The 21,741-nt window shown below is 39.7% G+C and overlaps 1 protein-coding gene across 2 annotated transcripts in view; it reads left to right on the plus strand.

Moving 5' to 3' along the window:
- The window catches only part of LOC138827026 (CD302 antigen-like), a 112,239-nt gene extending 90,709 nt beyond the window's left edge, over nucleotides 1-21,530 (plus strand). The window contains exons 1-6 of one of the 2 annotated variants that reach the window (XM_070022557.1): nucleotides 329-479; nucleotides 7,729-7,839; nucleotides 12,742-12,858; nucleotides 14,159-14,332; nucleotides 15,686-15,712; nucleotides 21,247-21,530. In XM_070022557.1, coding sequence (XP_069878658.1) covers nucleotides 413-479; nucleotides 7,729-7,839; nucleotides 12,742-12,858; nucleotides 14,159-14,332; nucleotides 15,686-15,712; nucleotides 21,247-21,443 — 693 coding nt within the window. In that variant the 5' untranslated portion in view covers nucleotides 329-412 and the 3' untranslated portion in view covers nucleotides 21,444-21,530. Of the gene's footprint in view, nucleotides 1-328; nucleotides 480-7,728; nucleotides 7,840-12,741; nucleotides 12,859-14,158; nucleotides 14,333-15,685; nucleotides 15,713-21,246 lie in introns of those variants that run through there. The other variant, XM_070022564.1, reaches the window with a different exon arrangement.
- Nucleotides 21,531-21,741: the final 211 nt, after the last annotated feature.

Here is a 21,741-nt window from a genome sequence, read left to right on the forward strand (position 1 = left end):
GCGAGGCCCGCGTGACTCCCCGCGTTCGATCCTGGCGCCCCGGGTTCGATCCTGGCGCGGTCGGTCGTTACATAAGATGTTACTATTTACAGAAGCTGGCTGGAACGGGCGGACATGTTGCTGTTCCTCCTTTTTTCTTTTTTGGTCACATTCTCGAAAGGCCGAGATTCTTCCCCGAGGACTGACAAGTGAAGAGCACTTCCCCGAGGCGGGGCGCCAGCCGCAGTCTGGGAGCCGGGCCGGGGTGGTCCGGGGTGGGGTTCCTGGGCCGGGTGTCCCTCCGCCCCTGGGCGGGCGGGGGGAGGGGGCGAGGGAGAGGTCGTCCGGCGGCTCCGCACTTCCCAGCAGAGCCGCGCTGCGCTGCCCGGCCGCGCGCCCCGAAGCGCCCGCGCCGCGCCGCTCCGCCGCCAGCATGCCCCGCGCCGCGCTGCCCGCGCTCCTCCTGCCGCTGCTGGGTCTCAGCACCGCCGCGCTCGCGGGTAAGCTGCCCGCGCGCACTCCTCCGCGACCCACCCCGCCCGGCAGCCGCACTCGCGGACCGTCCTCCGTCCCTTTGTCTTTTTGAGCCCCCCCCTTTCCCAATTTTTCCGCGGCCCGCTCCCCACCGAACCCCTTGGCTGCCCTGGGGAAGGGAGTTGGTGCGGACGCGAGCGGGCCCCTCTTCATCTTGGATCAGACCCCCCGGTCCCGGGAAGGACCTCTGAAATGGGCTGGCTGAGGGCAGAGGGGGTTCGCCAGGCACTTCAGGGGGCTTTGGGGATTGCAGACCTCTTCCTCGCCCCCCACCCATGTGCTGGGGGCTGGGGGCTGGGGGTCTGCAGGGAGGAGGGGAGCCCCTCTCTGGCAAGAGGCGTTGTTTGTGCCGTGGGCAAGTGTCCAAGTTGTGGGAACAGGAAAACAGCTCAGCCACATAACCCCGGGTGGGGGAGGTGGTGCTCGGGCCAAGCTTGGCTTTCACGCAAATCATATGATTTAAACAAAAATCTCTGTTGTATCATAACAGCCGAAATATCACACAGGATTAGTCATTTCCACAGCGACTCCTGAGAAAAGAGGCAATTCCTATCGAGTATGTGGGGTTTTGTTTTGTGTTCTACATTAAATAACTTTTCTATGCAGGCTTGACACATTAAAAAAAAAATACGTTGAGGTGGGTGGGGGACTTCCATCCCAAAATACCATTGACTGAACGATTCTGAGAATTAAAGAGCAAAAGAAGTAAGAACAAAGTGAAAAGGATTCTGGATCTCACTGCCTTTTTTGGGGTTCCTGCTGACAGGCAGGAAGATCTCCAGGGCCTTGGGTGCTAGGGCGCAGCGCTGCGTGGTAAGCTCAGAACTCTTAAAAAGTGCATGCTCCTTTCCTGAAAGCTTTGTTGTAGACTAAAGCCATCTGCTGCCCACCTGAGTGCAATATGTGTGGATCCTCACTCCATTCCTACTGTGCATGTTCATAAAACAGGCTGGGCCAGACACTCTCTAAAGGCTGGTCTGATTGTGAGTCTGCACCCACTCCTTGCCTGAGCCATCTGACCTCCCATTTAGCCCGTCACTATAATGCCAGACACTTGTATTTTAGGCTAGTCAAAAACAAAAACCTGCAAACATCAGATACTGAGTTCCAGTCCTGCCTCCCACAAACATTTTTTTAAAAATCTGTTTTTTGGGAGATTTTGAAAGAGAATCGGTTTCTAGATTTCTTCATAGAAACCGTTTTGACCAGCAATGAGGATAAATGTTCCCCTCTTTCTCATTCTGTCCTTCTCCCTACTTCCCCCATTCCTGCTTTCCAATTCTCTCTCCTCTTCCCTCCCTCTCTTCCTTTCTTATTGCAGTAGTGGAATTTGAACTCATGACCTCAAGCTTGGCTCTACCACTGAGATATGCCTTTTCTAAGGTGAATAAATGGGCTTTTCCGGAGCTTTAAAAGAAATGACTGTTGAATTAAGTCATGCTACTAATCAACTTGTTTGGGTCAGAAAGACTTAAAGACTAGGAGCTTTGCCTTTGCCTAGTTACCCAACTTTGCCGGAAAGCAGAGATATTAGTTCATAGTGATGTCACAACACTGTTTAATATCTCTTACAGCCATGGTGAAATCTGGTTTCTTTCGCTTTACTATAAACCTCCTTGTACAAAATGAAGGGTAGTTATTGCAACTAGAAAGCATCATGTGATTACCACCAGGAATTGGATATTTATGGTATCTAAGCTTATTCATATTTGTGGTGATGTTAAGGCTGAAAAATTACCATAGTAATTTACCTTCAGAGTGTCTCATGAATCTCTCCAGACAACATGAGGAGCCATACCTGGCTTAGAACTAAATCAAGAAAGAGCTTGTCAAGGTAATCCTGGAATTAGCTGAAAAGCAAGATCTTAACAGAAACTCTCTTGTAGTATTGCATTGAAATATACATTTAATATTAAATAGAGATCATTGCTACTGTTTTGTTATTCTGAAGTTTATTATTAGTGAAAATGGTCTTCTGTTGTTCTTGGTGTCTAGCTTAAAAGTCACAACAGGTAAAATAGTGTTTAAATTTCTGAGTAAGCTTCTATGCATCCCTTTAATGAGATCTGCAGTATTGCATTTGGCACACTGCAAATGATGGTCATGCTCTCCCACCAGGGGCATGGTAGGAGGGAATACAAACATGTTGGAAATCCTCCTTGCATACTCATCATATGGGTCAGAAGCTAGGTTTCTGATTTTGGACTGCGATAGCCTACCAAGGTAACTGGAAGTGTTTCTGCCTTCTTCGCTAATGCCATCTCTTACCATTCTTCCTGCTATTCACTCTGTTTATTCCCACTGACCTTCTGGGTACTGCAACTCCTCTGGTCCTTCTATGCAGACTGCCTCTTGGTCCTTGGCATGGCTTCCCCTGCTCCTGCCATTTCGATTTCAGTCCTTAGTTCCCTTCTAGGCTTTTTTCAAGCACTGATGTTCTCCATGTCTTCTTCATAGTCCTCTCAGTGGTATCTTCGTTACTCATTGTTTTCCTGCTCATCACTTTCTTTCCAGAAGGAAATGCTATGTCAGCAGGGATTTTACTATTGAGGATTTTTGTTTTGTTATGATTTACCTTTGTACTTTATTCCATTTTACAATAAAAGGATGAAAATTTGGGGTGAATGATCTAAAACAGTGGATGTGATGGATTTTTCAAATGATATCATCTTTGCTGTGTTATCTCAAACTTCAATTCAAAACATTAAATCCTCCTAAGTCCTTGTGGATGGCAGTTATATGTTTCAGGAGAAAATTTCTTAGATTAACTCTTAGAGTTCTGTTGTAGATTTTTTTAAATGATGTTAACACTTATTTTTCTTTCAACAAAAGTGAAATTGCAATTGTTTTTAATGATTTCTTTCGTTGTTGAAAAACTTTTAAGATTTGTTGATGCATTGAAAATCACTGTCACAACAGGGTTTTCATCGAAGTTTTTTGAGTGTATATGTAAAATACACCACTGCTTTTGTGCAAACCCAGAGACTGAATCTGTAAGAAAATGGATGTGTGATGCCAAGGAAAAAGGCAGAGGATGACTGCACAAGTTTCATGACAGTTCTTCTGAGGGCAGAGGATGGAGCTATACATCTTGGAAGCAAAGTTGGGAAGAGGAGTGTGGAAAGGGGATGGGGACTCAGAGTAGCTTAATTTCCCTGGAATTCTGGATCTTGGAGTTCAGAGCACACACAGCCTTAGTACCTATGGGCTCAGGGCTACGTAGCCGATAGATACAAGCCACAAGTGGCTTGGAATAAGCCTCTCTGCCTTCACTCATAATCACTCATAACACAGGTATTAATGTGTTACCAAAGTTGCCCTGTGGCAGGTAAGTGACTTCAACTTATACCATCTCTCATATCATAATAGGAGAGGAGCAAAGGTCTTATTATGATAACCCTTAGAACAAGTGTGTCTAAAGATCATGTCCTCATAGTTTGTGCTTGATGGTTAAAAAAAGAAACTTAAAAACGTGAACAATATTTTAGATTTGACAAATAGTGCATAATTTCCTGTAGGTATGATATTTTATTCTCTTAACGTATGGTAATTTTAGGCAGAAGATCTATATCGAAACTTGTGGAGATAGAGTAAAAAGTAGCTTTTCCTTTAGGATTCTAAGTAAATTAGTAGAATTATGAAATTATACAATCCCTGAAGAGACTTTTAGATTCATTATGATTGACCACCTATTTTTCAATAAGAAATAAGATTGTCAAGAGCTTTGTAAGCAGGATTTGATTAAAACAGGATTACAGCGACGATGCTGAGTACTGAAGATGATTCGTGTTAGCCTTCATTCATGAGATACATGGCTTCAACAAACTGAGCTCATAGGTCAACCAGCCATAGTTTACGGGTACGGCTCATTTGGTAGAACACCAGGTACCAAGTAAAAGTGTCAGGTACCAAGTTTGAATCTTGGTCTCACACAAGAAGATAATAAAAGGACATCCAGTCACATTTTGGGGTTTTTTTGGGAGGGGCTTGGTGGGGGTGCCTGAACTCTGGGCCTGGGCACTGTCCCTCAGCTCTTCAGCTCAAGGCTAGTGCTCTACCACTTGAGCCACAGCACCACATCCAGCTTTTTCTGCTTATGTGGTGTTGAGGAATTGAACCCAGGGCCTCATATATGCAAGTCAAGCACTTCTACCACTGAGCCACCTTCCCAGACCAATCCAGTCACATTTTAACACCACTATTTTCAACCTAACAATACCTGTCCAGTAGTGCTTGTTTCTTGGGCACACAATCTGCCCGATAGCATACAAAAATGAATCCAGTGCTAAATTCACGGGTGTTACAGCTAATGCTGCAGTGAGCCTGAAAAAGCAGAAGAGAGTTTTGTGATAGCCATCAATCTAAGTTTTGTTTCTCTGCATATATCCTCTTTATTTTTTTATCTTCTCATGTGTGATTTAATTATTCAACAAAGATCTTTAAGTAACTTGTCCTTACCATCCTGGCATTCCATCTTCTATCTCAAGGGTCTCATGTTTGCCTTCCCTATAACTGGCAAAGATATCCTTATGGCTGTTTAGGGCATATCTTTCAGCTCTCTGTCACCTTCATAATGAAACTGTTGTAAAATTGGAACCCTAACCCCCATTCCCCCACTCAGGATGTTGCTTCTCCACTCTTTTTCCTCTATGGGACTTACCAGTATCTGTGGTTGCCAACTTCTCAAGGTTATCAGAGATACTTACCTGTTGTTATTCATACACTTGTGTGGTTCACTTCCAATTGAATAGGGTTGTTTTTGGAATTGTGATGGTTAGTTTTAATGTGTCAACTTGACTGGGCTACTGGATGTGTACCTAGTTGGTAAAGCATTATGTCTGGGTATGCCTGGGAGTCTCTCTGATGGGGATTGACATTTGAGTTATTAAAGATTAGTAAAGAGAATCTGCCCTTACCAGTGTGCGCCAGCATCATCCAGTCTGTTGAGTGTCCACATAGAATGTAATGGCAGAGGAAGGCCACGTTCCTTCTCTTCCTGAGCTGAGACATACACCTGCGTCTGCCCTCACATGTCGTACAGGCACGTTATTCTCAGGCTCTCAGACTATGATTTACATCCTCACCCTGAATCCCCATCAGGCCCCTCATCCATTCTCTCTCAGGCCTTCAAACTAGGAAAGAATTACACCAGCTATCCTAGGTCTCCAGCCTGCAAACAGTAGATTGTGGGACTTCTTGCTCTGTATAACCACTATGAGCCAGGTAGATAGGTAGGTAGGTAGACAGGTAGGTAGGTAAGTAGACAGGTAGCTAGCTAAGAATGAGCCCTCTTGAGGACAATCCTTCCACCGTAGTTCATTCTTCAGATGGCTGTTGCCTGGTTAACAACTGGGTTGCAAATGCATGATTGTCCCCTTTCCCTTACCTAGCCGGAGTCACCCAACTAAGCAGCTGCATTTGAATTCCTGACCACACTATATGACATATGCTTCCTGTTGTTGTTGGTTTTGTCAGCTATGGGGCTTGAATTCAGGGCTTGGGCACTGTCCCTGAGCACTATTGCTCAAGGCTAGTGCTCTACCGCTTTAAACCACAGCACCACTTCCAGTTTTCTGGTGGTTAATTGGAGAGAAGAGTCTCATGTACTTCCCTGCCCTGGCTGGCTTTAACTGCATTCCTCAGATCTCAGCTTCCTGAGAAGCTAGGATTATAGGTATGCATCACCAGCACCCAACTATACTTCTTGTTTTAAGCTGCTTGTTGGCTACCTAGCAATAGATTGCTAATGTACTAATGTGCTGTCTAACCTATTATTTTACTTATACTGCTCTGTGTGTGTGTGTGTGTGTGTGTGTGTGTGTGTGTGTGTGTGTGTGTGTGTGTGTGTATCTGTATCTTCCTCAACTAGAACATAGTCTACTACACAAATCACAGGGTTTTTCCCCCTTTATATTAACTCTGAAATCTCAATCATATAGAATAACTTTCTCACAACAACCCCCTCAGATAACTTCCTGTTTTGCAAATACAGTAAACTGGAGCATATAAAGGTTAAGTAACATATCCAAGATCCTGTTTTTCTGAAGTAGACTTTCTCCACAGTCTAATTTGCTTAACCAGAGCGCTTTTCTACCTTAATTCTATGCATGCTGTCCTATGTTATGTTCAAGGCAGTAGGATAGCTATTGTAACTTATAATAACTATGACTGACTTTTTTTTTGAGATAGGGTCTTGTTTTGTAGACCAGGCTGGCTCAGGTGATAGCCAGCCTTGAGTAAAAAGCCAAGCAAGAGCAAGAAGCCCTGAGTTCAAGCCCCAGTACCAGCATTGTGTGGGCAAAAAAACAATCTGTCTTACTTTCCTGTGCAGTACAAAAATGTATCTGAATATTCATAATCTAAACATTTTTCTTGCTCTTGCATGTATATACATACATACAGCAATTGAACCACAGCTCTACTTCGTGTGTGTATGTATGTGTGTGTGTATATATGTGTGTGTGTGTATTGATTTATTGGGGATAAAGTGTTATTGATTTTCTAACTTAAATCTGACTTCCAGCCACAATCCTCAGAATTCAGCCTCCTGAGTAACTAGGATTATAGATATGAGCCAGTGTCTGGCAGGGATGTGTGTGTGTGTGTGTGTGTGTGTGTGTGTGTGTGTGTGTGTGTGTGTATGTGTGTGTGTGTGTGTGTGTATGTGTGTGTGTGGTCATGAGCCACCAGTGCCTGGTTTAGAGTTATAATTTTTATCAAGGATTGTATAAACTTCTTAGAACGTTTGAAAGTGTTATTATATATTACAAAGATAACCTTCAAAGGGAAACCTGGAATTCTGACTCATGATCTCCTTTGATAGTTAATTTACATATCTAAACTGCTAACAATCTAAACATACAAACTTGTACTCTGAAGTCAGAAGAGAATCATTGGAAGATTTCTCTTCTCCCACATCTGTAATAAAAAGAAATTTCTATTATATGGTGTTGATTTTTAACATTTATCATGCATTAGCCATTCAAGAGGGTATTTCATAGTGACACTTCCATGCATATATGTGATAAATTCCAACCAATACCCCTCCATTATTCTCCCTTACCTGACTTTCCCTTCTTAATACAATTTCAACTTCATTATTCTACTTTCTTACTAATTTTTAACAAAAAAGGAATGAGGAAATCTGCCTTTCTAATTTATGAAATTTTTATAACCTATGTCTTTCTTCTTCTCAAATTATTTTTTTCCACATAGATTGTCCTTCATCCACCTGGATTCAGTTTCAAAACAGCTGTTACATTTTTCTTGAAGAAGCCATCAAAGTAGAAAGCATAGAAGATGTCAGAAATCAATGTACAGGCCATGGTAAGTGGCTTTTTAAAAAACTTGTTTTGTCATATCTCACTTTTAACTGAGTTCTTAGAATTAATGGAAAACTTTGATTGTATAACACATAAACCACAGAGAGTAGAATTAGATGTACACTTTATCTCTGAGATGGAAGACATGCTTACGAAGTTTGGTGACAGAACCAGAACATGTGTCCATGTAACTGTACTCTCTGGCAAGCATTGGCTTAAATACTTCAAGTTTTATTTGGCATTAGCTTTAATATATGTATGTATATGTATGTATTCATGCATGTATATATGTACTTTTGCCTGTATGCTTCTGGTTCTGGCTTTTTGATTATTAATTGGAGATAAGGGTCACATGGACTTTCCTGCTCAGGCTGTTTTTTAACCATGATCCTTAGATTTCAGCCTCAAAAGTAGCTAGGATTAAAAGTATGTGCCACCAGTGCCTGGTTCCCAATTACATTCTTATTGGCTTATATGCACACAAGATCAAAGTTCATTATCTAATCTTAATGTTTGTTTTCAATAGTTGAGCAACTATTTGCCAATTAATATTTGACTAACTTCCTTTTTTACTTAAATGTTAATTGTACTTATTTTCTGTAGCAAACAAAGGAAACATAAATTTAAAAAGCAGAACAACTTTGTGGCCTGACTTAAATTAGTTTTTTGTAAATCCATTAACTCTACAGGAATTTTTAATTGGATGTAAAAACTGGTTCATGAAAATTTTCTTGTCTCAGGAGCTGGGAAGGTGGCTCAGTGGTAGAGCGCTTGCCTTGCATGCCTGAGGCCCTGGGTTCGATTCCTCAGCACCACATAAGCAAAAAGAAAAAAGCTGGAAGTGGCGCTGTGGCTCAAGTGGTAGAGCGCTAGCCTTGAGTTGAAGAGCTGAGGGACAGTGCCCAGGACCAGAGTTCAGGCCTCACAACCGGACCCGGAAAAAAAGAAAATTTTCTTGTCTAAAATAAGGTTGCCTTGGGGCTGGGAAGTTGGCTCAGTGGTAGAGTGCTTGTCTTGCATGCCTGAGGCCCTGGGTTTGATTCCTCAGCACCACATAAGCAAAAAGAAAAAAGCCAGAAGTGGCGCTGTGGCTCAAGTGGTAGGGCACTAGCCTTGAGCTGACGAGCTGAGGGACAGTGCTCAGACCCAGAGTTCAGGCCCCACAACCGGACCAAAAAATAATAATAATAATAAAATAAAATAAAATAAGGTTGCTTTCTTTTTTTAGCTAAAAATTTCTGAATCCAGGACTGAAGATGTAGTGCCTGCCTAGCATCTAGCATGTGTATGAGGGCTTGGGTTCAATCTTTAGTGCACGTTTGCACGTGTGCACACACACACACATACATACACACACAGAAAAAGAAAACAGAAAAAAAAAAAAGAAAAGAAAGAGCTGAGTGTTAGTAGCGCACACATATAATCCTGGTGATTTAAAAGAGGCTGACAGAGTGGAAGGGTATGTCTTGGCAGGTCCAGGAGCTGGTAATTTGCCCTTGTTTCCCAGAGGAGGAGAGAAGGGCTAAATTCCTCATTCAGGGTGGCTGGTCTGTCCGGTGGAGGGGGGAGTCATTTTATACACTAAGGCTTTGCTAGGCAAAAAGAAACCTATTCAAAGATCTGAAATCCTTCAGGCAATGGACATGACACCAATTCCTAAATGTGTTACAGTGAGCACTTCTTGTGGATTTCTAAGATCCTCTTACTCTCACTTAAAGATCACTTTGCATAACGCAGAGAAATTAAATCAGTAGGAAAATTTTCTTCTTTGGTAAATTGGTAAGGAGCTACTGAGACAGTTATTTCAAAGTATAGCAGATGAGTCCCCATGGTTCTCTAACCTGCTGAGAACTCCTGTTACAGAAAGAGAAGCAGTCTAGTAGGAAACCAAGATAATCAGGCAATGTGGTTTCTTTCTTTCACTTCTCCTTCCTCAAGCCTTCCATAGTCACTGGACAAGACAGTAGTGGTGCCTCTGCTCCTTTGCCAGTGTAAGTGGAGAATGTGAAGGTAAATTCTGCTGAACTGCTGAAGCAATGAAGCTCAGAGTGAATTATGGGCACTGCCCATAATTTCCTGACAAGATACTATTCAATGAAGAGAATGTTTGTTTATCTTTGCTCTTCCCAATTTATTTGAATTAAGAGAGAGAGAAAAAGTGTCTTCTACATTCTATTAATCTACAAATTAACCAGTAGGGAATATTCCACCACTCCAAAGACATTACTTCGGTGTTTCAGTGAAGAAGATATTCTTTGTTTTCAAATTATTTTTGTGCCAGTCCTGGGGCTTGAACGCAAGTCCTGGGTACTGTTCCTGAACTTCTGTGCTCAGGATGAGTGCCCTACCACGTAAGCCACAGCTCTCCTTCCTGCTTTTTCATAGACTCTGCCTGGGTGGCTTTGAACCACAATTCTCAGATATGACTCTCCTGAGTAGCTAGGATTACAGGAGTGAGCCATGGGTTCCCTCCTACTCTTTTTTTTTTTTTTTTAACCTTAAGAGAGTTTTATGTATATGAAGCTAGTGTCTTAGGGAAATAAGTGAGCTGATTAAATAAGAATTCAAAAGAACAGAAAAAAATAGAAATTGAGATCTGAAATCCAAATTGTGGTTTGGATACAAGAGAGTATTTGCAAATGACCAGCCAAAAGCAAAAAGGCTCAAGTGGTACAGTGCAAACTGTCAGGGAAAAAGCTAAGAACACCACGCCCAGAGTTCCAGCCCCAGAGCTAGTTGGAGGGAAGGCAGGGGTATTATATATTCAGTTTTTCATACGAATTTCATTTTTTGAAAGTTTCTCACATGCATTTCTAATAATCCCTCCATGTATTTGATAATTTTATGATCATTTCACACATGAGCCAGAAAACTAGCTAGATTTGGTTAATATTATTAGAACTTATTTTTTGGCTGTGGTCATTTTATTTAGGACAGTAGGTGAACATGAATTTAGAACAGTAGGTGCACATGAAAGTCAACATGCAGAGTATTTTTAGTATTCCTAGTACTTTGTGATAGTTTACTCTTTGTTTTTGCTAATAGTATTCATTTAGGAAAATAATTGGGAATAAGAAAGCTAAATGTCACTAAATAAGGAACTAAATTGTTTTGTGACACACACACACACACACACACACACACACACACACACACACATATATAAAACACAGATATTTCCAATCTTTCCTTGCTGTGATATATGACTATATCATTAGCCATAAAAATATTTTAAGACTTGCTAGGTGCTGGTGTCTCTCCCCTGTAATCCTAAGTACTCAGAAGGTGAAGAGCTGAGGATCGTGATTTGAAGTCAGCTCAGGCAGGAAAAGTCCATGAGACTCTTATCTGCAATTAACCAACCCCCCAAAAAGGGTTAGAATTGGAGCTGTGGCTCCAGTGGTAGAGCACTAGCCTTGAGCAAGAAGTCTCAGGGAAGTCCCAGACCCTGAGTTCAAGCCCCAAGATGTACACACACACACACACACACACACGTTAGACCTAAATTACATTTCAGTAGGAAGTATCACTGATAATATTTACACACACACACACACACACACACACACACACGTTAGACCTAAATTACATTTCAGTAGGAAGTATCACTGATAATATTTTGTGAATTTTTTTGTATTTTTGCCTGAGCGCATGCATTTTTTTGATGATGTAGGCTGTCATTTAAGAAAACAAAAGTCTTGTTTCCCTGACCTAATAATTGCAGTTTATACAGTATTTAATTAGATTACAATGTTAACAATCCTTCAAATTTCACAGGTTGCCACAAGGCCAGGGAAAAGGGCAAAAAAATTATCTTGAATACATAAGCCTTAACTATAACTTAAATATTTCTCTTGAGGATTTTCCTAAAGTAGCATTTTGGTCACAATTCGGCAATAAGTATGAGGATGAAACAGATAAAAAGTCTGTATGACTTCGGAATAGATGAGATTATAACAGCTGGAGATGTTTTAAAAAAAGAGCCATCATAGTTTTTAAGAATGACAAACTGACTCCATGAGAACCTTGCTAAATTCTGTTTGTGTTAAATATTTTTTAGGTCATACTCATCTTTTCTTTTCTTTTAAAAGTCCCTTTATAACTTCATAATGCATGACCACTAAAGAAAATCTAGAAAAACATACATGCTTATGCTTCATAAAACTCATCACCCTAAATCGCACCACCCTGGGTAATAGCCACTGTGAGCATTTGGCTCTAGTTAAAGGGGATATTGTTTCTAATGATTCAGTGTCATAAACAACATGATGGCTGTGTATTTGTGAACACAAGCCCGCATAGGATTAAGGACTGTGTGACAAATGATTTGAGTAAATATTACCTTAGCATACACTAAGCATTAATGTGTCAGATAATAGATATTTGTGCCTTTTGACACCCTCCTCTGATTAGTGACTAACTAGTCCCTATTTTTCTAGAACTAATAATCTGCAAATCTGAAAGTCTCTTATTTTAATTTTCACCTGTATTAGCCTGTGTTAGTTGTAGTGTCTGTGACACTTCCACACATATAAACAACATATTCTAATCAACCTTCCATTAACCTCAATTTTCATCATTTTATTATATATTCCTTGTATAATAGTTCTTATTGTGATGTTAAATTGTCCCTTTAGCAATCTGGGACCAACTATATTTTTCCTGCTAAGTCTTCTTTTTCTTTAATACTACAGCTACTGTCTATCATTTCTGATTTTCCACTTTAACAATGTATATTTTGACCCTATAGTTTTTCTTTCCTCCTGCAGTTAAAATTTGTTTTTCCTCAAAAGGCTCTTTTAAAAGATGTACAAGTATACAGTGTATCATTTGTAATTTTTATATACCTCACATGATTTTTGTTGATACTAGAGCATGCTTTTTTTTCTCCTCAAAATACTTTCAGGAGCAGACATGATAAGCATACATACTGAAGAAGAAAATGCTTTTATACTAAACACTTTGAAACAACAATGGAATGGCCCAGAGGATGTCCTCCTAGGCATGTTTTATGACACAGATGGTAAGTGATTTTTGCCTTGTAAGAGATCACTTTTCTATCTTTAATGTTTGTTTTGTTTGTGCCAGTACTGGGGCTTGAACTAGGGCCTGGGCACTATCCCTGAGCTTTTTGCTTAAGGCTGGCTCTCTAGCATTTGAGCCATAGCTCTACTTCTGGCTTTTTGTGGTTAATTGGAGATAAGAGCTTCACTGACTTTCCTGCCCAGGCTGGCTTTGAACTGCCCTCCTTAGATCTCAGCCTCTGAGTAGCTAGAGTTACAGGCATGAACCACCAGCTCCTGGCCTGATTTTTACTCTTGGACTTTCATGTCCTTTAGACAAAGGTGCCTCTCCTATGGCCTCCAGTAATTGCATTTTCACTGTGCCCTTGTGCTAGTACCAAAAATAGGAGAAAGAGTTGAACCTCTGATCTTTCTGCTTCAATGTTTTTGTAAGGTGGAATGGTCAAAAACTAAATATTAGGTCAAGGTAAGTAAAGTAAATTAGCTTTACTAACAGGTAATATGTGTATTTTCATAATTGTAGGAAATATAACCATAAACATTTTTATCTGACCTGAAGTGACTAAGGTTACTATCAATATTTTAACTACGTTTATAATTTTTCCAAGAAAATAATTTTCTTCCTAAGTTTTAAATGTGTGTGTGTGTGTGTGTGTGTGTGTGTGTGTGTGTGTGTGTGTGTGTGTGTGTGTGTGTGTGTGTGTGTGTTGTTATAGCTTGAACTCAGGGGCTTATGCTCTCAGTAAACTTTCTTGCTCATATTCTACCACTTGAGCATGCTTCCAGTCTAGCATTTTGTTGGTTAATTGGAGATAGAATCTCAAAGATATCTCTGTCCAGGCTGGCCTCAGTTAGCCTCAGCCTCCTGAATTGGTAGGACTTTGGGTGTTAGTCACTGGTGCCTGTGCTAAATAACTTTTATGATTTGACTGTACATAGGATTTATTTATTTTTATGTTTCTTTATTGTAAAGATACTATACAGAGGGTTACAGTTACATGAGTGACATAAAGAGTACACTTCCTATTGAACTTTGTTACCCCCTCCATTGTTTTCTCCCTACCATCCCTTCCCTCCCTACCTTCCCCGAGGTTCTTTTTTTTTTTTTTATTGTGATTAAGTTAATACATAATGTACATAGGATTTATTCCTCCTATTTTTTTTAATCCTACAACCAAAAAGACTTAGTAATGTCTCTCATTCCTTAGTAATGTCCCATCTTTCATCCAAGACCTGTTTCTTTGGCTTTAACAAGTGTTAAAACTGTTACAATGTTGAAAGTATTGCTTCATTTAACAGATGCAAGTTTCAAATGGTTTGACAACTCAAATATGACATTTGATAAATGGGCAGAGGAGGAAGATGGTGAGGATCTAGTTGACACTTGTGGTTTTCTGTACACTAAGACTGGTGAATGGAAAAAAGGAAATTGTGAAATTTCTTCTGTGGAAGGCACACTTTGTAAAGCAGCAAGTAAGTATGCCTGTCTTTTTCCAGTGTACTGGTGGGGGAAGTAGGGTTGTCTTTCAAATAATACTGGGAGATTAATATGCCTCATACTGGAGGGAGGAAGACTACAATACTGGTAGACTGATTTGCTCCCCAGTCTCTTGGAAATCAAACTAATTCTCTTGGATTTCAGAGGGAGAGCTACATCTCGTGAACTAGACATCATTCTGCTTGTACTTAATTCTGCTTGTGCTTCCCAAGAAATCAAAACAATGACCATATCCTCTTTGTGTGTAATTTGTGTAGAAGTACTGAAGACTAGCCATGTATAGTTCCAGATTTTGAATTTTATTTTACAAGGAATTAGGTTATCTACAAGAACAAATATGCTTTAGATAAGCAAATGAAAAACTACAGGGTAGTTTATGATTTATTCAGATTAATGAACAAAATTATCCTGTTCTACAATATCTCAATATTATTTTGAAGCATTGCACAAAGTCTCCTTTCCACATGCTAGAGAATTCTGGAAAAATTACTGAGAATTTTCAGTTAAAAAACTTAAAGTGTCAAAATATTAATTTGGGGTTCCTGGAACATTGCATAGACAATGGTTTTCTGAGTATGTCTTAAGCATCTAGGTAGGATCCTATGGTAGGATCCACTGTAATTCATTTTATAGTGATTATATTAACATTTGCTGTTAGTTTACAATACTAGCATCCAACCTCAAAGATTTTTTAAAAACTTGTTTCATGTATTATGCTTCAGGGCTTCATTATATAAAATAGGGTTGTTTGTTTTTCCTGGTCCTGAGGCTTTAACTCAGCCTACACACTGTCTCTTAGCTTTTATGCTCAAGGCCAGTGCTCTACCACCTGAGTTCTAGCTCCACTTCCACCTTTTTTGTTAGTTAATTGAGATAAGGGTCTCACAGACTTTCCTGCCTGGGCGGATTTTGACTTGCTATCCTTAGATCTTAGTCTCAGTAGCTAGGATTACAGACATGAACCACTGATGCCCAACATTAATTAAATGGTAACTTGAAAATATCAGAAATCCTGAGCAAATTGGCAAATAATGAAGGCCACAGTTGCTTAATTTTACATTAGTTTTCCATAAAACTCTCCAGCTGTGTCCTTTCTCCCTTGTCTCATGGCTGTCTTTTTCCCTTGCTCCCTCACTTTCTACCAGCAAACACACTAATGGATTTTGTCAAGCTAACATGTCTTTCCAAACTAAAATCAGAACGCATAGATACCAGAGAAGATGGACAAAGTGGTAGTAATCAGGATATTAAACTAATAGTGTTCATTTTAATTTTTAATCTTATAACTAAGCATACTAAAATTTTTAATTTTCTTTTTTGCATTTCAGTCCCATTTGACAAGAAGTATTTGTCAGGTAAGCAATATTCTGTTCTTAACTGTTTCTCCATAATTAAAAATACTTTAAAATTCTGGCATATTTAAATATTATTATAGACACCTTTAAAATTAGTTATGTAATATAGAGCTTTTTTGTTGTTGTTGTTGGTCATGAGGCCTGAGCTTTGGGCAAGGGCACTGTCCCTCAGCTCTTCAGCTCAAGCACTCTACCACTTGAGCCACAACACCACTTTCAGCTTTTTCTGCTTTATGTGGTGCTGAGGAATTGAACCCGGGGCCTCATGCATGCAAGGCAAGCACTCTACCACTGAGCCATCTTCCCAGCCTCAATATAGAGCTTTTATAAGATGCTAGAAAACCCTCTTGGCACATTAAATATGGTAACTCTAACTTCTGCACAAAGTGGCCATTTTGTCATAGTATTTTATTATGGAATTCATTACCTGTGTTTGTTGGATAAAACTGCAACTTAAAAAGGCTTCACCTCAGTTACATTTACAATTCATAATACATTTATCTTAAGTTGGGCTTACTAGCTGTATTTTATTATTTTTTTTAAAGGGGGTATGGATAGGCTAGGAAGGTGGTGGCTAGGTGGTAGAGTGCTTGCCTTGCATGCATGAGGGTTTGATTCCTCAGCACCACATAAGCAGAATAAGCCAGAAGTGGAACCGTAGCTCAAGTGGTAGAGTGCTAGCCTTGAGCTGAAGAGCTGAGGGACAGACAGCCCAGAGTTCAGGCCCCACGACCTAAAAAAAAAAAGGGGGGGAGGAGGTAAATGGTGTCTAACACTTGTAATCTCACCTACTCAGAAGGTAGAGATGGGGAGAATCATGGTTCAAAGCCAGTCCAGGCAAAAAGGTAGTGAGACCTACATCTCAAACAAGCCAGTTGTGGTCTTTCCCGTGTATTCCCAGCCTTATAGGAGGTGTAGGTACGCTTGCTGTCAAGGTTGGCTCTTTTTGCTGGCAATTTTATCTGGAAAAATAACTAAAGCAAAAAGGGCTGGGAGTTGTGCCTTAAATGGGAGAGTGCCTATCAAGCACAAGGACTTAAATTTAAGCCCCAGTACTGCCCAATAACTGAGTCAATAGACACATGGGGGAGGGATAAGGTAACTCAAAACACAAAATTAGAGAAGGCAATCACTGCCCCATGCACCCTACAATATTTTTACCCTTACTGGACACTGTTTCACTCCATTTCTTCTTTTACCTTCTGTATCTTTTGCTGATGCAAAGTGAGGAAGGTAACTTCTGTTTTGTTAAATTCACTAGTTTATCGATATACATTTATCTAATCACTTATTACAACTGAATACTCTTCCCAGCTTAAACCTTCCACTTGGCTTTTCCTAAAATTTGATATTGTGAATGATGGTGGAAAAAAAATGTACAGATACAAGCTTAACTGAATTAATTCCTCAAAATGAAATTACTGCATCAAAAGTGAATCTACAACTTTGATCAATGCTGATTAGCATCTAGAGGAACTGTATCATTTTGCATTCTCACTTAGCAATGTCTGAGTGGCTGTTAGCATACCTCCAGATTTTCATCAATTGGGTTGTATGAACATATGGATGCATGTATATATGTATGCATATATGTGTACAGAGATATACACATATACACATATCAGTAAATCTTGCTAAGTAGCTCATCCTTAAACTTGAAATCCTCCTGCTTCATCTTCCTAGGTGCTATATTATAGGCAGGCACCACGATGCCTGGCCTGAATAGTTTTTAATCCCTGTTTTGAAATCTTATACAGCTTGCTATTTGTATATTCACTTGTCTGAAATTAAAACACCCAGTATTACCATCATAATATAAAGTTCCTCAATATCATTCCCAATAAATGTCCACCATATTATCAATCCACTCCCCAATTTTAACACATATGAACTGTATTATTGAAACTGCTGAGTTTTATTTTCAATTCCATACATGCGTTATACATTGATTATCTACAGCCTCTCTTTTCTCCACATGAAAAAACACACAATAGTTTATTTCACTTCACATGATATCCTCTACTATTCTGATGTCTGTCACTACAGTTGTTCTAGAGTTTGATTATATTTCCAAAGGTGGAATTTTATCATAAGGTAACTCTGAAACTACCATGTAACTTTTCTTTTTTTTTTTTTTGTCAGTCGTGGGGCTTGAACTCTGGGCCTGGGAGCTGTCCCTCAGCTCTTCAGCTCAAGGCGAGGGCTCTACCACTTGAGCTACAGCGCCACTTCCGGTTTTCTGCTGGTTTATCGGAGATAGGAGTCTCACAGTCTTTCCTGCCCGGGCTGGCTTTGAACCACGATCCTCAGATCTCAGCCTCCTGAGTAGCTAGGATTACAGGCGTGAGCCACCAGCGCCCAGCTACCATGTAACTTTTCAATGAGAACTGTTACTGTTTGTATTGGCAAGGTATACATCTTCTAATACATATTTTACAAATGTTTTCTTCATTTGTGGCCTTCCATGATAGAGATATAGAAAAGGGAAGGTTACGGATATACACACAGAAGCTAGAGCCTCATCTTCCTTTGGGAAGACGACGAATAGCATTTTACACACACACACACACACACACACACACACACACACACACACACACACACACACACACACACACACACACACACACACACACACACACACACACACACACACACACACACACACACACACACCCCTGCCTCACACCTATAAGCTGGTTACAACTTAAAAAAAAAAGTCGCTGGGTGCTGGTGGCTCACACCGTACTCCTAGCTACTCAGGAGGCTGACATCTGAGGAATGCGGTTCAAAGCCGGCCCAGGCAGGAAAAGTCTGTGACTCTGATAAACCACCAGAAAACAAGAAGTGGTGCTGTGGCTCAAGTGGTAGAGCGCTAGCCTTGAGCTGAAGAGCTAAGGGACAGCACCCAGGCCCAGAGTTCAAGCCCCATGACTGGGAGAAAAAAAAGTACAAGTTGGGAGGTGAGGGGTAAGGATGGGACAGAAAATGGTGTAAATGTGAGGAAACTGCAACCCTGGCACACTGTTGTGGAAATGTGTGTTAGTGTGTGGAGGGGGGGGTGCAACCAGTGGTAAAGAGCACTTTCTCAAAAAATGTAAAAATAAATCATCATATGGTCCCACAATCCCACATCTGCATGTACACCTCAAGGAACTGAAACCCAGGAACTGTGTATCTGTTTGCATTATCTACAGTAGCCAATTGAAGAAACTCGATGTCTATCAGAAGATGCTATGAATTCATTGAAATATTCATGTGTAAATCTACATTAAAATTGCATAAACACTAAGTGCTAAGCTTTCTTCTGGAGTAGACACTGAAGGCAGTGAACAAAATAGGAAAAGGGTAAGACATGTCAGATAGTGAAATATGCTATTCAGAGGAAAAGTCAGGATGAATTGAGTGGAGAAAGGTTTTGTGCATGTTTTTAAAGTAGGTAGCCTCACTGACAAAAGCTGTATTTAAGCAGAATGAAATCTCAAGAAATAACACCTGTCATACAGACATTAGGCTTAGTTTATGACTTTAATGAGACTAGGATCACTGGACTGAAGGGGACAAACTCAAGTGCAGCAAAGCCTTTGGCAAACATTGACTTTCCAAAGAAAAGTTGGAAGACCTAGGGAAGAATGAAAAGAATAGGATGGCTAAGGGATGCAAAAGTTATGGAAAGGAGCAGGCAGGAATGTTGAACCTTGAGAAATTGGACTTTAGATGGGAAATAAAGGCAATTCCATTGGATATAACAGCAATAAGCAAAGGGGATTTGACTTTTTGCTGTTACTAAATGATTAAAGTCAGTCATTTAAATTATGTTCCCAAATTACATGTACAGTTAGCACCCAGTAAGTAACCTGCACTAGATTTCAACGCGTGTGCACGTGTGCGCACGCTTGTGTATGTACTGGTCCTGGAGCTTGAATTCAGGGGCTGGGCACTATCCCTGAGCTTTTTTTGCTCAAGGCTAGCACTTACCACTTGAGAAACTCCACTTTCTTAACCAGACTGGCTTCAAACCATCATTCTTCGATCTTACCTCCTGAGTAACTAGAATTACAGGTGTGAGCCATTGGTTCACAGCTTAACGTACTTTTTCCGGGTAAATCTGGTCTTCAAATGGCCAATATTAGAATTAGGGTGTATCCAAAACATTTTTTTAAATTGTGAAAATACTGTACAGATGGGTTACAATTACATGGGCAAGATGATGAGTACATTTCTCATCAAGCATTGTAGCCTCCTCCTGTTTCCCCTCCCCCCCCCAAACATTTTTTATATGCTGCCAATTATGTTGGCTGACAATGAGGATTGCTTTTCTCCCCATTTTAGTATGTGGGCATTAAACCTGGCCACAAGTCACTTGCAGATACTGTTCTCTACCAATTTTTGGTAGGTCTTTCAATCTTCAGTTAAAGCTGTGATACTTATAAAAATCATCTTGATTTGATCTGCTTTCTGACCAAAGTTTACTTATTATGTGCTCATTGACTCAAAAATGCTTGTAGGAGCAGGGAACGTGGCTTGGTGGTGGAGTGCTTGCCCAGCATATATGAGGCCCTCTGTTCAATTCCTTAGTGCCACATAAACATAAAATCAATAAAATAAAAAGGAAAATAACCATTAAAATTAAACAACGCATGTTATGACTAATGTTATGGATTAAAATGTTCCTATGGCTAATTATGGGTACAGAAAACAAAGTAGTATATGCAGGTAGGAAAGAATTTTAACATTTTAATGTCTGTAGTAACACACCTATGTCCCGAAAAACTGTGACGATATTTTAAAAGAGTTGCTTACCATTTTGTTTAAAAATTTTTTTTGTATGGAATCATGTGCATTTACATATGTAAATAAAACAATTTATCCCACTAATCTTTTAATTCTTTCAAGCCCTATTTTAACAAGTCAGTTGAAATGAATTTAAACATACCTAAGTATACATAAAAAATCATCTGCAAAGGAAGATTCTGAAATATTTCAGACCTTTATTACTATAGACCAAATAATATAATTTAAATATTTTGGCTTGTGGAATTGACTTATAAAAGACTGTAATGGTTTTGAAAAGAAATGCAAGGTTGTATTTATAGAATTTAGAGTAACTATATAGTATTACTTGACTGATGCAAAGAAACAAAAATGCAAGAAATTGCAGCTCTTGAATATTTTTTCTTTGAAGCAAAAAGACCAGCCAGATAAACCTTTATTAGAGCTTACTGGTGTAATTATCTAAACTTCATTATTTCTGGAGAGCAGTAGATGTGAGTTTGTAAGATCTTGATTCAGAATAAAAAAGCTAATAAAAACCTAAGTAATAGCATGGAACACATTGGGTTCTTCAGTCGACAAACTTTTAATTGAAAGTATGGCATTTCTCAGGTTAAAAAAAAACACAAACCTTGATAATGTGTAACTTTCTCATGTGTGGCAAGTTATAAATATGAATGTATGATGAAAATACACTGGTGCTTCTCAAAATTCCAACTTGTATACCTGGATATATCAAGTGTTTTTCTTTTCCCTTTCAGATAACCATATTTTAGTATCAACTTTAGTGATTGCTAGCACAGTAATTCTGACAGTTTTGGGAGCGATCATTTGGTTCTTCTACAAAAGAAACTCTGGTTCTGGTTTCACCACAGTTTTTTCAACTGCACCCCAATCACCTTATAACGACGATTGTGTTTTGGTTGTTGCTGAAGAAAATTGTGTTCAATTTGACTAAACTTCTGAAACTCTGAGACCAATATATCTATCTAATACTGATGGTGAATCCTGTGTAATATTTGAATATAAAATGAAAGAAAATTAACGTATGGTAGTGATCATTCTGGTAACATTATTTATGCACTCATGATAAAAACCAATCTGGTTCAGCCCTTTAGAAAAGGAACCATCTTAGATACAACTTAGGGGTTTTACACTCTTCAAATGCAGAAGCAGTTGAGTGAAGTCTTGTATGGGAGCTTGAGAATGAAGGTATCATTATTTTCCACGTATGGAAAAATTCTAAATATGAATAC

The sequence above is a fragment of the Dipodomys merriami genome, unplaced genomic scaffold, assembly GCF_024711535.1.
Source record: "Dipodomys merriami isolate MVZ:Mamm:240054 unplaced genomic scaffold, mDipMer1.0.p SCAF_1, whole genome shotgun sequence".
NCBI classification, from domain to species: domain Eukaryota; kingdom Metazoa; phylum Chordata; class Mammalia; order Rodentia; family Heteromyidae; genus Dipodomys; species Dipodomys merriami.